General features: G+C 56.5%; 1 protein-coding gene across 4 annotated transcripts in view; it reads right to left on the bottom strand.

The window, feature by feature from the left end:
- LOC147820518 (anthrax toxin receptor-like) overlaps nt 1-14,815 on the bottom strand; it is a 28,767-nt gene extending 13,952 nt beyond the window's left edge. For 2 of the 4 annotated variants that reach the window (XM_087204154.1, XM_087204152.1), the window contains exons 1-10: nt 14,362-14,815; nt 11,347-11,418; nt 10,019-10,090; nt 6,669-6,750; nt 6,536-6,569; nt 5,111-5,190; nt 4,966-5,034; nt 4,648-4,728; nt 4,446-4,557; nt 894-989 (exon numbers count right to left, since the gene is read on the bottom strand). In XM_087204154.1, coding sequence (XP_087060280.1) covers nt 894-989; nt 4,446-4,557; nt 4,648-4,728; nt 4,966-5,034; nt 5,111-5,190; nt 6,536-6,569; nt 6,669-6,750; nt 10,019-10,090; nt 11,347-11,418; nt 14,362-14,603 — 940 coding nt within the window. In that variant the 5' untranslated portion in view covers nt 14,604-14,815. The remainder of the gene's footprint in view (nt 1-893; nt 990-4,445; nt 4,558-4,647; nt 4,729-4,965; nt 5,035-5,110; nt 5,191-6,535; nt 6,570-6,668; nt 6,751-10,018; nt 10,091-11,346; nt 11,419-14,361) is intronic. The other 2 variants (XM_087204153.1, XM_087204151.1) reach the window with 2 other exon arrangements.
- Between the last annotated feature and the right edge of the window lie 1,686 nt (nt 14,816-16,501).

Here is a 16,501-nt window from a genome sequence, read left to right as displayed (position 1 = left end):
CAAGGCCTGTGGCAGGAACTGAGGGGCTTGTGGAGGAGGGAAGGACGGGAGCCCAGTGGTGGGTGTCAAGTGGAGGACTGGGTTTTGCTCCTGGTGCAATGAATCCTTGTGGGTGGGCAGATCCTGGGCACCGTGTGGACGGCAGTATTGTGGGACTAACTGGGGGACTGGGTGTGAGAGGACCAAGGGTGACCCTGGGATTTGACCATAGGGACCAGGTGGGGTCATTACTGAGCTGGGGCAGCCTGTGGAGGAAACGGGGATGTTTGATGATTTCACTGTTTCCTTCCTTCCTCCTTTCTTTCCTTCTTTCCCTCCCTCCCTCACTCCTTCCCTCCTTCCCTCTCTTCCTCCAGAGCCTGACAACCATTCCATAATGTGTAGGAGTAGAAACCTCCCAGTCTGGAGCCCAGCCCTCCTGACATGGAGCTGTGCTTGCATGCTTGGGATGCTCGGGATGCCCACTCTCTGGCCTGGAGCTTCCAGGTCCAGTGTCCCCTCTGCAAGCTGGAGTGGGTGGTTTCCCAGCAGCTTCTCTGTGCACCTGGCCAGGTTCAGAGCCCAGGGCTGCAGTGTTCTCCCTGTAGCAGACTCCTGCCTGGGGTTCCAGCTCTCAGGGAAGGGCGTGGAGGACCAGGTGAGACAGATGCTGCTGTGAGGCCAGCCCAGGCTCACACCAGCCTGCCGAGGGCGAGACCTACTCCAACCCACTCCTGGGGTGCTGGGGTTTACCAATACCCACTTTGCAGAGGAGGAAGGGTCCCCTGCTCCCCCTGTCCCCTAACCTCATGGCATCCTCTGGGAAAGGTCAGCCCTGGCTGGAGGCTTCCAGTACTGAGGGGAAGGATGTCCTGAGGGAACATGTGACCTAGAGGCAACCAGGAGCCACTTACCAAAGATGGTGCCACCGAACTTGAATCTGCAAATAACCTGGTCTGGGCCTTTTGCATTATGAAAACCTTGTCCTCTGATGACCACCGTGTAGGGCTCTGCAAGGATACATTCAAACTGGGAGTGTGGGAGTGGGGCTCTGGGTTCACAGCAGTCACCCCCAGGGAGACTCTCAGGGTTCCAAGAGGTGGCAGCCGTATGTGAGCATCTGTAACCCCCAGACCAGATGCAGCAGAACCAGCCTTGAAAATGTGGGAGCCCTCCTCCTCCCACCATCCAGACCACAGCACCATGACAGGCACCCAGCTTCCAGGGACCACCTCAGCTGGGGCCTCCACCCTGAATTCCCATGGTTCCCATTGAAGTCCCCAGGAGCAGGGCCAGGATGGGAGCACCAGAGGCCCCTGTCCTACCAGGAGGGGGGCTCATGGGGGTCAACACCTCCACACCTAGCCTCTTCCTGACCCACAAGGAACACAGCCCACTGCCCTCTGGACCCAAAAGCCCCTCACTCTACCAGCATGGCCCTCCCTGCCCCTTAGCCTAAGCCACAGGGGACAAGAGAGGGCAGCTGGGCAGCTCTGCAGCACCCAGGCTGGGTTCCTGTGGGTCTTCCAGTTGCAGTTTCCAGCTACTTGGCCTGACAGCAGCTCCTGGCCCAGGCCTGTATCCTTCCTGTCCCCATGGCCCTGGAGTGGCCCCAGGTCACCCAGCCCAGGACCCTGGGCTGCAACAGCCCTGTCCCCCAGTCCCTGCACATGGACTGGCTCTCCACGCCGGCCTGAGCACCCAGGCCATTCTGTGTCACCTGGGGCCCAGGCTCCTGCCTCAGCTTGCCCCTGATTCACTATGCGTATGGCAGCTCTGCTCAGGACACCCAGGAGTGTAACAGGTCAGCAGTGGAGCTGGTGTCTGGAGGCACCTGTCACCTCAGCTCTGTGGCTGGGAGGAAGCAGTGGCAGCTCCTGTCCTCACCTGGGGTTTCTCTGGCTGCCCAGACGTCAGGGCCTGTGTGTCAGGGCAGCTGATCTGCTGAGGTGCTTCACACCAAAAGCAGGAGAGACCCTGGGGTGAGGTCCCTGACCCACCTCCACCCAGCACTGCAGCCCCCACCCTGCCCAGCATCAGAGGGGCTCGGGTGCAGAGCAGAGGTCCAGGGTGGAGAGGTCAGGTCCAGGCATCCTCAGCTCCTATCCACGTCCTGATGCTATGCCATCATTGTCCATCTGTCCCCCAATGTCCCCACAGTGCTATTTCTATCCATCGAAGACCACACTGCAGCCCAGGTGTTTGGCACCTTATCCCTCCCATGGGCCGTGGGTGGCAGAGCTCAAAGTGGGCACAGTTCTGTCTTCCCACAGCCTGCAGTCATGGTGCCTCCCACAAGGGACACAGAAGCCAGGACCCAGCAGATGCAGCACCCAAGATGCCACTTGTGAGAGAAAGAGCCTGACCCCCCCTGTCCCCTCCACTTGGGTGTCAGAAGCCAGCCACGTGGGGATGATGGCTGCATACATAGTGCCCATGACAAAGAGAGGTGGCCTCCCTCTGGACCACTTAGGAGCATCCTCAGTGCACCAAGGCAGGGACCTGGGCTGGACTAGGGGCATCCATGTCACTTCCAGCCTTGGGGACAGGCACTGCTATTTCCCCATGGGCTCGAGGTGCACCTGGCTGTCTATGGAAACTAGGTCAAGTGTGGAGGTTTCCTTCTCTCTCCAGCCCAGGGATGGATGCTGAATTTGTACAATGCTTTTGTTTCATCCCATGTGGTGACACCTTGCATCTGTCTCCATCTGGGGATGTGGAAACTGTTTCTATTTCAAACCCTGTATCTGCCCATCCCTTCTTGCTGAGCACTAGCTGCTGTGTCTGTGTTGGCCTGTTTAAACACTGCTCTGTCCCATTGCTGGGTGTCCTTCAGCATTTCTAAAACAAACTTTTCCTACATTCACAATTAAACTTTGTGTTGTGATAAGTTTGAACAGTGACTGTACACATACACCTACACTGTCACCAGACACACAAGTGTACAAACCCAGTGCACAGTCAGGCTAAACATCCACTTACACCACACATGAGATGCATACCATACCCTCAGGAAGACAAACATACCCATCCGTGTACTGTCTGCTCCATGCACAATCACACCACACCATGAACACTACACAACCACCATGCAGATGCACCATGCACCCAAATACTGTGCTCCCAACATAGGTACAACAACCCACACACATACTATAAAAACACAATGTGCACAGCATAAGAACACAATGCTATACTCACACCATACTTTCCACATACATACTTCACATTCCAACATACACACTGCATTCATACACAACATATTTTGACAAACATCCCCACACACACCAAACATAACACACACTGCACATATATGCATATGCTTATACCTTATGTACCTACAAACCAGAAATACACTCCAATATCACACTCCCTGTAGAAGCACCGCACACCACAAACACACATGTCACAATACCATACACACGTTCCATACCTCGTAACCACTCACAAATAGTCACACCCCACACCCTCCACAAAACACCACATGATTCATATACAGCCACCTCACATGACATACACATTCTGGAAACTCAGTACTCTCGTGCTCACTAAATACCATATACACCACCACTCATATACACACGTACCACACACATCGTGTACCACATGTAAACTCAGAGATACACCACACATCACAAAAGCATATCATTCCATACAGACACACTTCATTCCCTCCCACATACCCCACACAACACATCACAACCACAACATAAACAGACCAGACAGCCTCTGACCATAACCATGTGTGCCACTGCCTCCATAAACCTCACACACTTCACATACATCACACATGCTGCACACACTGCACATACACCACACACATCACAAATACACTCACATCATGCACACATCACACATACAACACACACATCACACATACCACCAACACCGAGTGCACCATCACACACACTCATCTCCCACACCACACGCATAGCACATACTCATCCCCTACACCACACACATCACACACAAGCACAACAGTCCCACACCATCCATTTCCTCACATCCCATGGCACACAAACTATGGAGACACACACCACACATTGCAAACCCAGCACACAGACTCCTCCAACATGTATGACACCAGTACATATAGGACACTTGCTACACAACCTGACACTTTCTCCACACTCATACCACACACTCATACCACATCTACACACATCCCCATCACCTTCTTCCCTAGTATACCACAAACAAGTGTTATTAACATGTCACCTAGACACACAAACAACACAAGCCCCCTACATACATTTCATATACACATTCTAATACATATACCACAAACCCCTGCTCATGAACCACCCACAAACAATACATACACACATCACACACCAAAGAAGGGCCACAGGCTACCCAAACAAAAGCACAAAAAGTATACACAAAGCACCCACACAAAAGCACATGGCACCACAATCACCTGTTCACACACACACACACACACACACACACACACACACAAATACCTGCAATGACGGATTGAGCTGTCTGCTGGTTCCCAAGCCCACAGACCTTACTTCCCACACACAAGTTGGACGGCTCCACCGACGTCACCTCAAGACAGGACTTGGAGACAAGCTGGTAACAGGGCAGAAGGAGGATGGGAGTGTGACACTTGGACCTTGGAGTGATGTCCCCAATGTGCCCAGGTCCCCCCACCCTGCTCACCAAGTCCACGATGTCCTGCAGACCCTTGAAGCCACTGTCCACCGTGAACATGTGTCCTGGGGTGTCTGCGAGTGCCACCATCTATGTGGGGAAGAATCAGCTTGATGCCCAGGCAGGGCCTCAAGGAGGCACCAGGTCTCCAGACCCAGGACAAGGACACAGTGCCTTGCCCTCAGGGCTTGGGGACAGTGGAGAGTCATACTCTCACAGACAGACTGGCTCCTGTGTCAGGCCAGGTTCGGGGAGGGGGAAGGTCTCTACCTGCCCTGTGAGGCCCCATGTATTCAAGCCCCTTGGTGGGCACCTGGTCTGAAGTACCTGATCTTTGTCGTAGTCTAGCACACCCACAGTGTAAACAATGGCCCCCAAGTACCGGGCATTGTCAGCCTACAAGAAAGGAGACATTTAGGATAATGCACCGAAATGGGTGGGGCAAAGTGCTGGTGACCACACCTGGGCTCACCTCCTCCTTTGTCTCTTCAAATGAGTCTTTCCTCAGCCTCCCACTGGTCAGCATGATAATCACACTGGCAACTTTCTCGCCTGTGTAGGAAGCAAGAAGTAGGGGCCAGGTGAGCGAGGCTCAGGAGTGACCGGCAGGGGACCCAGGACCAAGGCAGACTGTCAGGACCCAGCACTGCCCACGAAGGCAGGTGGGTGCTCCTCATACTTAGGGCTCCTGGGCCAGGTGGCCAGACCACAGAACCTGCCACCCAGAGACTCCAGAGTGAGAAGGGGGCCTCGCCCAGGGCCATTTTACATATGAGAAGAGAGGGGTTCAGGACCTTTCCTGACCCTAACCCTGCTGTCCCCCAGACTGCACACCCTCCTCCCTGAGGACAGCCCAGCCATGTGCCCACCAGTCTCAGCCCATTCCCGGGCACAGGAAGCAGCAGCCCCTCCTGCAGAGCAACCCAGGGAGGGGAGGTGCCGGTGCCTATTTGGGGCACAGCCTGTCGGCTTCTGCTTGGGACAGCGGCCCAGCTGCTCAGCACTCTCATGCAGGGTCCTGGACAGGGGACCCCATTCTTCCCCAGCGCTGTCCCCACTGGGCCCCACCACTCTTGCCCAGAGCTGCCAGCCCACAGTGCAGAGGGATATGTGTCCTGGGCCACACAGACATTTGTGTGGTGGGAGGTGCAGGTCCAGGAGCAAGTGGGCCACGGAAGATGGGAATGGAGAAGGGGAGGAAGGTCTGGCCCTGGGGACAAGGTGGGCACCTCATGCTGGTCCTCAGGCTGCTCAGGATCTGGGCTTCCTCCTTCTGCATGCAGAGCCCAGTGAGGGACCAGGAGCTCAGAGTGACCAAGTGCCCTGGGTAGACCCATGGGGCCTCCTGTCCTGTGAGAACCATGCCGAGGCGGGCGTTCTGCCCACCAGAAGGGCTGGTCTCGGACAACTGTATTCTATTTTGGAAACTTGATGTTTCCCAGAATCTTATGTGTTGAAGGTTTGGTCCAGAGCTGCTGGTGCTATTGGGAACTGCGGGAAACTTTATGGGGTGGGACCTCACGGGTGGAAGTTGGTAATAGGGTGAGTCCTTGAAGGATGAACCTTATCCCTGGCTCCTTCTTGTTCTTTCCTTCTCCTGTCCATCTTGACATGAGCAGCTTTGCTCCACCACACACTGCCCACTATGGTGTTCTGCCTCACCACAGCCCAGAAACAATGGAGGCAGCTGACCATGGACTGAAGCCTAGGAAATTGTGAGCCAAAATAAACCTTTTCTACTCTTAAGTTGATTTTCTCAGCTATTTTGTCATAGCAATGAGAAGCTAACACAGAGTTCCCAGATTTGGGACTGGGAGGAGCCTGGAGACTGTACACAGACCTCCCTGAGAGCCACCAGCTGTGCACCCAGCTGCCTGAGGGGGTGCAGGCCACTCACCTCCAAAGTGTGATCTCATGATCTGCTTGTTTGCCTGCAAGGGAATGGACATGGGTTGGGGAAAGCACTGGACAGACATGGTCACATTCTATGCTGTTAGGTGGTTTTGCCCCTGGGTTCCAGCCTTCTCTACCTTTTCGAACCCTTTCTGCATGTATGTGTAGTCTCCAGGCACCACCGATTGGAGTCTGTTAAAACCATTGTTGATTTTGTCTCTGAAAAAAAATCAAGAAAGAGGTTAGTTGTTACCACACACCCGGAGCTGTCCCACAGCCTTGTCCATTGACCATCAGGATGGGTGGCTCTGTCCCCTGTACTAAACTGGATCATTTGCTGGAGGTCTGTTTCCTTCTCTGTCCCCAGCCTGCTTAGCCCTTTGGCAGGTGCAGTGGCTAACAGCCGGTCTCATGGGAAGGCCTGATTTTCTCTGAGCTCACCCTGTCTCAGGCACCCCACTCTTGGAGACATCCCATGGGCCCCGTGAGGCCTTCCTGGTGAGTGTGGTGCCCAGGGATATGCAGCTTGAGGCCGGGGATCCAGGGAGACCCTCATGCCTGGTGCTGACCAGAAGCCAAGGATACCCTGGCTGAGGCCTGCTCTCCAGCAGAGAAGGCTGGGTCACATGGATCACTAGCTCAGCCTGCCCTGCTCTGTCCCCATTGCACAGACCCTGACCTGCCCCTCCTTAGCCACCAAAGGAAGGAGCCAGGCTGCTTCATGAGCAGTGTGGGCCCAGGACTTCAGTGTTCCTGACACTAAAGTCCTGAGGTGGGGACATGGCCACAGGCAGCTAAGGCGGTCAAGCCCGCTCAGGCTGCTGGGACCAGGCTGTCAGGGGCTGTTAGAGACAGGGTTGATTGGGGCAGGCAGCACCAGCTCTGGTGGCAGCAGTGGGACAGAAAAGGAAGACTGTGTTCAGGCTGATTGGCTGTGACAGGGCTGAGCCTGCACAGCAAGGCCACCTAGAGTGAAGACCAAGGGCAGCTTCTTCCTGGGACAGAGACACTGCTGTGGGCCAAGCTCTGAGGGCCCTAGACCCATCACTGCCTGGCCCTGTCCATGAGGGGTGAAGACACAGCCAGCCCTACCCAGGGGAGGCTCAACCAAGTTCTGCCCAGCCCAGCCCCTGCCCTGTGCCCAGCACAGTCCCACTGCCCCTCAAGAATTCTGCCAGCTCCTTCTCATGGACCACTTCCCCACCCATTGTGGCCATTCAAGTCTCTCCCACACCCTGCACCAGGCCTCTCGTGTGTCCATGGAGCCAACCGCTCTCTGCTCTTCCTGTCAGCTGGACCCGGGGCAGGAGGGAGTGACCCTGCCTCAAACAGTTATGGGCCACCATGGGGGATGGTGTTGGAACAGAAGGATGGGATGACACATTTAGCTCCTGAGCACAGTATACACCCTGGTAGCATGGCACATTCCAGCAGATCCATCAGAAACCACAACAGATCCTGATAAAACCACAAAAGCAGAAAGTTGGCCTGAAGTGAGAAATTGTTCCCAAAAAGGGAAACTGCTAAATAATCCCTCGAGCTTCACTTGCTCTTAGTTAACTCATAATCACTAATTTTGGATGTCACACAGCTGGGCAATACATTAATAGCTTCCCACAATCAGCACCTTTGAAGCATGGGTCTGACAACAATTTCCTGGGTTACTTCACAGGGACTCAAAGGCACTTTAGCTGAGAACCACTGATTCTTCTCTTGAGCCTTGTGATGGTTAGCTGAGTGTCTGCTTCATTTGCTTGGCATCTGCCTGTGGGATTGGTGAAGCACCTTTCTGGGTGTGTCTGGGTGGGTCACGGAGGTGTGACCTTGAGTCCTATATATGGTTTCTGGCTGCTTCCTGTCTGGCGCTATTCTCCTGCTCTGTCTCATGGCTGCCATGAATTAAGCAGCTTTGTTCTAACACACCCTTCTACCATGCTGTTCCTGGCATGCAGCCAGCCCATCATGGATTGAATCTCCTTAAAACATGAGCTAACTTAGCCTCTCCTCCTTGAAGTAGTGGGTGTTGGGTATTGTGTCTAGCTGAATCAGACAAGTCCACAGATGTCTGATGGGTAACTGCAATGGGACAAAATGCCTGACATAGTGCATGTTCATGTTTTCTGTCCCTTTTTCTGCCACAGCCCTAGAGCCAGACTCTACCCAGCTCTGTACAGGGACATGTTGGTCATTTAAGAAATATGCTGTCCAAGACTATGCTACAGGGTTAACTCAGCTTGTTGTCCCTTGGAGCTGGTGCTTTCAATCCATCCTTGGACTCTCAGCAGCTCCAACACTGAATGTCCTTCAGCCCTATCATACTATACAAGATGATGACACCAGCTATAAGAGTAACTCAGGAGTTCCTGAGTCAGTTGACCACCCATGAGCCCCCCAAGTATGAGGCCAGGACGATTTGTGCAGGATGATGGCACCAGGTACATGAGCATTCAACAGCCTCGATGATGAGTTCACCATGACCATAAAGCGATCCATGTTAGTCACAAGAAGAAACATTGTTTGGAACTGAGCACCCAGCATGGGAATCCCTGCACTTCAGCCAACCCCTGCAAATCAACACAAACCTGCTGCTCCTTTGCTCTCTGAGCACACCCTGGTCCTCAATCAATTGCTGGCTTCCTTTGGCCAAAGCCTCAATTAGGCTGAATGTCTCCACCCCATACTCCATGCGCCCTTAAAGCTTTGCCTGTGCACAGTGTGTGCGCTGCCAATGTTGACCCAGTCTCTTTTCTATTGTCCCTGGATCAAAAGATCCTGATGTCCAGTGTCACTGTCCTCAGGCCCCAGGGCTTCCTGTCCCTCCCTCCCCTGAGTGCTGGCTTGTCCTTCACTGTCTTCCCCTGGCTTCTCCCCAGGGCCCCACAACTCCAGGCTAAGAGTACCCACCTCTCCTCTGTACTCCTCCCTCTCAGGGTTTGAATTCATTGCTATCCCTCACCCTACAGCTGATCAGCAGCTCTCCAGCATCCTCCTGGGTCTCTGCATCTCTGGGCACACTGAGCCACCTCCCCCTGATGTTGGTTTCTCAGGTCTCTCTGTTGAGGCCTACTGGGGGGCAATGCTGCCCTGCCAAAAGCCCCCAGCCCTTCCCCAGCCCTCTCTGTGCCCCACTGGCCCTGGGCAGAGGGTGACCTGTCACAGTAGGCCCCACACAGGCCAAGGTGCTTATAGGAGTCTGGTCTGCTCCGCCAGCCCCCTGGATCCCGCAGGTCCCCACAGCCAGCCCAGGAAAGAACTCAGGTCTGTTGGAGTCTGGGCAGACATGGGGACTTCTGGATGGCAGGGTCTGTGGGTACCAGTTCAGCAGGACTGTGAGGGGCTGGGCATCAGGCTGGAGGCCAATGTGGATCCCTAGGGATCCCAACCAGCCCATCCCATGCATGGATGAGGCCCCACAGAGCCGGCAGTGGAGCCCTCAGTTCCCTGAAGTTCCTGTGGCCTGGTCCCCAGCCCTCCTCAGGTCACCTACCTGTCTGCAGTGAGAGGCACAATGACTTCGGCATCTCTGGAGCCGATAATGAAGGACATGCGCAGGTTGGGGCTGCAAGGAATCAGGGCAGTAAGAAACCCATGCATTTGACCCCAGGAGACTGCCTGGGATGAGGGGCAGTCTCTGTGCGCACCCCTCTCCGCCCTGGGCTCAGAGAACCTCAGCGAGAGGTGCTGCAGCCTATGGGGACGTGGGCCCCAGGGAGGGTCAGGGTGGCCTCACAACCACGCCTCTGCTCCAGCACTCCAACACACAAGCAAGCACAGGATAGACCCCTAGGTGTGCCCACAAATACATACACACTCATCCACACAAGCTCACACACTCACGGGCACTCACATCACACACACATCCAGGCTCACACACTCATGCGCACACCAGTCACACACACACACAAACACCCTAAAGAGGACAGACCCTCTGCACTCCTTCATGAGGCCTCCCTCCCATCTGTCTCTCTGCTGCTGCTACTTTTGTATCTCTAGCCTTTTTTCCTCTTCCCAAACCCTCCTTCCTCCCAGCTCAGGAAGTCCCACTCCCTATGGGCACCATTCACAAGGCCTTCCCTTCCTGTCGCTGACCACTGCCCTTGGTCCAGGACCTCTGACCCTTGCAAGGTGGCTGCAGCCTCCCTGGCTGAGCTGACCGCTGCTCCTGTTCTTCTTCCTGGCTCTATTCACCCACAGTTGCCAGGGTTTTTCTTGGAGCCCATCACTCCCCTGCCCATGAACCTTCCATGGCTCTCTATGGCTCAGAGGAAGAATTCAAGCCCCTCCTTGGCCTGGCACAGTCAATCCTGGGGGCATTGGCCCCAAGCTACTTGTGAGGGTTTGTCTCCAGCCCTCCCCTGAGTTACCCACATTCTTCAGCCTAAACAGACCCCCCACTAGAGGGCACCCTGAGGGTTACTGTGACCCTGACTTTTCTCCAGCCTTCGAGGTCAAGTTCACTTCCCACCTCCTCTGGGAAGCTGCCCAGGACCACTTCCCTCTAGGAATCCTTGCTGTCCCCTCTAACCTTCCTGGCACACTCTCTGTCCCTTTCCTTTGGCCCTGAGCACCCTGTGTCCAGGTGGCAGCTACTGAGTTGCTGTCCTGACTTCCTTCCCAGCCTGGGGGTCTGGAGGGCAGACAGTGTCCCTGCAGGTGCCCAGGCTCTGAGGCAGGACAGGCACACACCTGAGACCTAGAGGAGCAGTGCACTCTGTCCCCTTTCCTGCCTGGTCATGCTGGGCTCTGTGTCCCCACCCAAGGGACCCCACCAAGTCTAATCAATGCTCAGGCAGCCTGCACCATGGAGAAGCGTACTTTTTAAATCTTGCCACCAATTCTGCCACAAATGAAAGAACATTAATCCAGTTGTCGTCCACACTGCCAGACCTGATGACAAAGGAGACACAAATTAGGGCATGAGATGCCTTCATCACCCAGAGCAGCTTCTTTCTCCATCACCTCTCTGCAGGATCCTTAACACTGGCTCCCACCCCAATGCCTCGGACAACAGCAGGTTATCCTGGAGGTGACTGTCATCAGGACCACCAGTGGGCAGAGGCTGGCCAAGCAGGCCATCTACTGGGATTGAGGAACCTCTAGGAAAAGAGATGCTGGTCACACTAGCTGAGGGCTGCGGGGACAGGAAGTGGAGGAAGAGGATGTGACTGGAGAGGTCCTTGAGCACCTCTGCTTCTTGGGCTCTCTGGGTCTCCACTGGCCTTGGTGTGACCTTCCCAGCTCCCTGTGGGTGTGTAGAGACCTTGGCATCACAGCCATGGGAAGCCTTTGAGAGCCATCACCAGGTCCAGAGGTGACCAGACATGGCTTGTGGTTCCCCTGCTGGACTCCTGAGTACCAAGTGTTAGAGCTGCCCTTGGGGTGAAGAACCTGCTCAGCTTTGTCACCAGCCTGTAGTCCAGCCCCTGCAGGCCCAAGGGGCCTTTTCCAGCAGACACTGCCAGGGAAAGGGAACAGGCTGGCCACTGCTGCCCTGGTGCCCACACTGTGGACCAGCAGGGATGGCTGCAGGCTCTTCCCATCCCCACTCCAGCATCCTGCTCCATTGTGTGTCACTCTGTCCCAGATGGAGAGTGAGGAGCAGGAGAAGCCTGGGGCCTCGTGACTCCTGTCCAGTGGGAACCAGTCACATCTGCCCTATGTCCCTGGCAAAGGTCTCTGGGTCCCCACAGCTCTTCCGGCAAGCATCAGGGGGCAGAGGAGAACTGCGCCTGGTGCGGAGGGACGTGTGATACTCGGGGCTCCATGGTGAGTGGGTGAGAGGCACCTGCCAGGAGGCCACCTTCTCCCCTCCAGAGATGATGGTGCCCACAAATGGGACCCCCTGAAGGTCACACAAACATGTGGAGACTGTAGCACACCAAGAGCCACCTCTTTCTGTCCCATCTACTGCCTCCACTGGGCTATGTCTAAATCAGTGTGGACACTAGGAGGAAATGAAGGCCTAGATGATTCGAGACGTATCAGGATGATTTCTCTGAGCGTGTGTGTCCCAAGCCCTGTGCTGTGTGCTTCCATCCAGGGAACACTCACATCAGCTCATTCCCTTTTACAGGAGAGGAAACCGAGTCTCTCACACATTAAGAAAACCCTGACAGTCTCCATGCCCAACCTAGATCTGAACTCAGTCTTTCTCCGCACCCCGTGCATTATTCCCTGCACATGGCATCTCTGGGGGACACATTGCTGTCCCACAACTGCTAACGGAGCAATGAGCTCCCCTTCCATGAGGGCCAGGAGTACTATAGTCCCCGGGGCTGATGGTCTGTGCCAGGCCCTCCTGACTGAGATGGGAAACAGGTGCAAAGGGTGCCTTCTTTCACCCTAGCTGCAGCAGCCAGTAGGTGGGAATGGCAAGTGGCAGGTCTAGGGCGGGAGGGGAGGCACCCAGCAGACAAGCCTCCATCCAGGAGCTCAGCCTGGGCACGGGGGCTGAGCTGCTCCCCTTCCTCCCTCAGAGAGAATTCAGAGCTCAGCTCAGGTTCCAGCCTCAGGTGAGTGTGGCCGAAGGACTTGGCCCGTCCTAGCCTTGAAGATGCCTTGCCTGTCCTCTTGCAGAGGCAGGAGGCATGTGGACTGGGGCTGGGGTGGGAAATGAGGAGCCTCAGCTCTGGAGCACATCTCCTTGGGCCTGTCTAGTCCTCCCACTTCCTTCGACTTTAGGAAAAAGGGAAAGGAGAATTTTCCCACCCTCTGATAGTTTGCTGCAGAGTTTTGACTGAACTTTCCCAAGTCATGAAGCTTCTTTCAGCCTCAACTTCACCCTCGTTGAGTTGAGGGCACAGAACTGACTTCCTCAAGCTGTTGGGAGGCCTACAGTGTCCACATCAGTAGGCACACAGCAAGTGTCCAACTAATGCTATTCCACATCCCCACCTGTGCCCACAGCCCTCCTCATCCATCCCACATGCAACAGGGTGGCGGCCGAGAGGGGCTTTGGGGTCTTGGCCTGATTAGGCTGTCAGCACCCTGGGCACCCATCCTCCCCAACTCTGATGCCCAAAGGCAGCCACCACCCACGCTGTGCTAAGGATCCGAGGGCACCGCCTGCCCAGGGCATCTCAGAGTCCCTGGGCTGGAAGGGAGGAGGGACTTCTCCCATGGTGGGCAGGGGGCTCCTAGGTGGCTGTTTTGGCTCAGGAGCTGGGACTAGGCCCTGTGTTCCCCACCCTCAGTGCCCACAGAGAAGGAGATGAGAGGGCCACACCTGTGACTGTGGAAAGAGCCCAGCCCAGGAAGCCCGGGTCTTGTCACCACCAGCATCCTCCAGGCACCTTGGCCACCTAGGAGCCCACCCTGCAACAGGACATCACAGAGAGACCCCCGGGCTACTGTGCATCCAGAGGGGGAGGGATGAGGGAGGAGGGCTGGGGACCAGGGAGGGCGTCCCCCTGCTGAGGGCTGCACAGGCTCTCATTGGGTCCCAGCCCCAGCCAGCAGGAGGGCTGGGATGGAACCCAGCCACCTCTCTAAGACCAAGACCCACCTGCCTCCCTCTCTGACAGCCAGCAGGAGCCCCAGGGACAGCACAGCTTCCCCAGGGCCAAATGAGCCCCTGGCTGCCCTGAAAGTGGAGGGACTGTGCCAGGTCTGCAGGGTGGGAGGAAGAGCAAGGCTTAGAGGAGAGGCCACTGGGCAGGGATGCCGCCCCCCCCAACCCCAAGGCCATAGGTGGTCTCTCCCACAGAACCCGAAGGGCTCTGGCTGTCCTCTTGCAGAGGCTGGAGTCCCATGAGGCCTTGTCCTGCCTGTAATGACTGGGAACCGCTGCTTCCTGGGGTCAGGTGGAAGGATGACCTAGGGGACACTCACATGTCCAGGATGAAGTAGAGGTCGAAGGAGCCCCAACAAACACCGTCCTCACTGGGGTCCCGGTGTCGCCTAGCTTCCGGATTATGGGTCACGATGTGGTACGGATGGGGGCCTAGGGACCTCCCTGCGCCGAGCAGGGGCAGGAGCAGCAGCAGTAGGAGCAGGAGGAAGAGCACAGAGCAGGGCCCACAGGGGCTGTGCCTCCCCATTTTGCTGCCCGTCCCTGTGACCTCCTTGCTCATGGGACCCTGTCCAGAGCCCAGGGAGGCCGAACACCAGCCACCTCGGGCCTCCTGCGTGGCCACCTCCTCTGTGCCCAGGGACCAAGGCCCCTGGAGCCCTGTCACCAATGCGCAGCGGGCCCACACCAGTCCCCTCTGAGAGCACAGTGACTGAGGACACTGCTTCCCTCGGTGTCCAGCCAGGGACTGTCCCCAAGGCCCTCCCCCCACCCCAGGGCAGAATACCCTGTGGTTATGATGGGCAGAATGGTTGTCATGGTGACTTTGTGACCCGCAGCTCTGCCCAGGGACCTGCTTGTTGACAGCATCAGGATCATGGTCAGCATCATGACCACATGCAGTTCCCTGGGCGGAGCTGTAGGTCACAAAGTCACCATGACAACCATTCTGTCCATCATAATCCCAGTGTTTTGCCTAGATCAGGAGGAAGGGCCTTGGGGACAGCTGGCAGCAGGACACCTGGGGCAGCAGTGTTCCCAGTCTCTGTGCTCCGAGAGGGAACTTGTGTGGGCACACTGGGCATTGGTGACAGGGCTCCAGGAGCCAGCCAAGGTCCCTGGGCACAGGGGAGGTCGTCAACCAGGAGGCCCTGGGGCAGGGTTCAGGAGCAAAGAGGTCACAGAGACAGCCAAGAAATGGGAAGTCATGGCCCTAGTTCTGTGCTCTTCCTCCTGCTTCTGCTGCTGTTCCTTTCAGCCCTGTTTAGCACAGGAAGCCCCCACATGTAGTTGCCAGCTGGAGAAATGTCCAGGGACTCGGCCTGGGCTCCGGAAGTTTCCAACCCCAGGTCTCAGTGCACAGCTGGCATAAGAGGAATGCAGATCAGCCGCCATGCCCAGGCGTCTCCGACATCTACTTCATCCTGAACAAGTGAGTGGCCCTCAGATCCTGCCTCCACCCAACTCCAGGAAGAAGCAGTCCCAGTCACTGCAGGCAGGATGGGGCCTCAGGGAAACCCCATGTCTGTAAGAGGACTGGCAGGGCCTCCAGTGCTCAGCCCCCAGCACAGGCCTCAGTGACTTCCTTATCTCCTCAAGTGGGGGTGTCACCACAGGGGTGGGCTCTGGGTGGCTCTCGCCCTGCAGCAACATGGCCCAGCCCTGGGTCCTGCAGGTCTCTCAGTCACTGGGCCCCAGGAGCCACCTCCCAGCCCTGGGAGAAGCCCCAGCAGGGATCTCTGGGAGAGACCATCTGTGGCCTCTGGGGGGAACTCAGCTGCATCCCTGCCCAGTGGCCTCTCCTCTAAGCCTTGCTCTTCCTCCCACCCTGCAGACCTGGCACAGTCCCTCCACTTTCAGGGCAGCCAGGGGCTCATTTGGCCCTGGGGAAGCTGTGCTGTCCCTGGGGCTCCTGCTGGCTGTCAGAGAGGGAGGCAGGTGGGTCTTGGTCTTAGAGAGGTGGCAGGGTTCCATCCCAGCCCTCCTGCTGGCTGGGGCTGGGACCCAATGAGAACCTGTGCAGCCCTCAGCAGGGGGACGCCCTCCCTGGTCCCCAGCCCTCCTCCCTCAGCCCTCCCCCTCTGGATGCACAGTAGCCCGGGGGTCTCCCTGTGATGTCCTGTTGCAGGGTGAGCTCCTAGGGGGCTAAATTGCCTGGAGGATGCTGGTGGTGGCAAGACCCAGGCTTCCTGTTCTGGGCTCTTTCCACAGTCACAGGTGTGACCCTCTCATCTCCTTCTCTGTGGGCACTGAGGGTGGGGAACACAGGCCCCAGTCCCAGCTCCTGAGCCAAAACAGCCACCTAGGAACCCCCTGCCCGCCGTGAGAGAAGTACCTCCTCACTTCCAGCCCAGGGACTCTGAGATGCCCTGGGCAGGTGGTGCCCTCGGATCCTTAGCACAGCGTGGGTGGTGGCTGCCTTTGGGCATCAGAGTTGGGGAGGATGGGCACCCAGGGCAC

The sequence above is a fragment of the Heterocephalus glaber genome, unplaced genomic scaffold (assembly GCF_053883595.1).
Source record: "Heterocephalus glaber isolate CG9 unplaced genomic scaffold, H.glaber_assembly_v1.0 deba00001864, whole genome shotgun sequence".
In the NCBI taxonomy this organism is placed as follows: Eukaryota; Metazoa; Chordata; class Mammalia; order Rodentia; family Bathyergidae; genus Heterocephalus; species Heterocephalus glaber.
The sequence above is the reverse complement of the archived record's forward strand: the minus strand, read 5'-3'. Positions and strand labels throughout refer to the sequence as shown.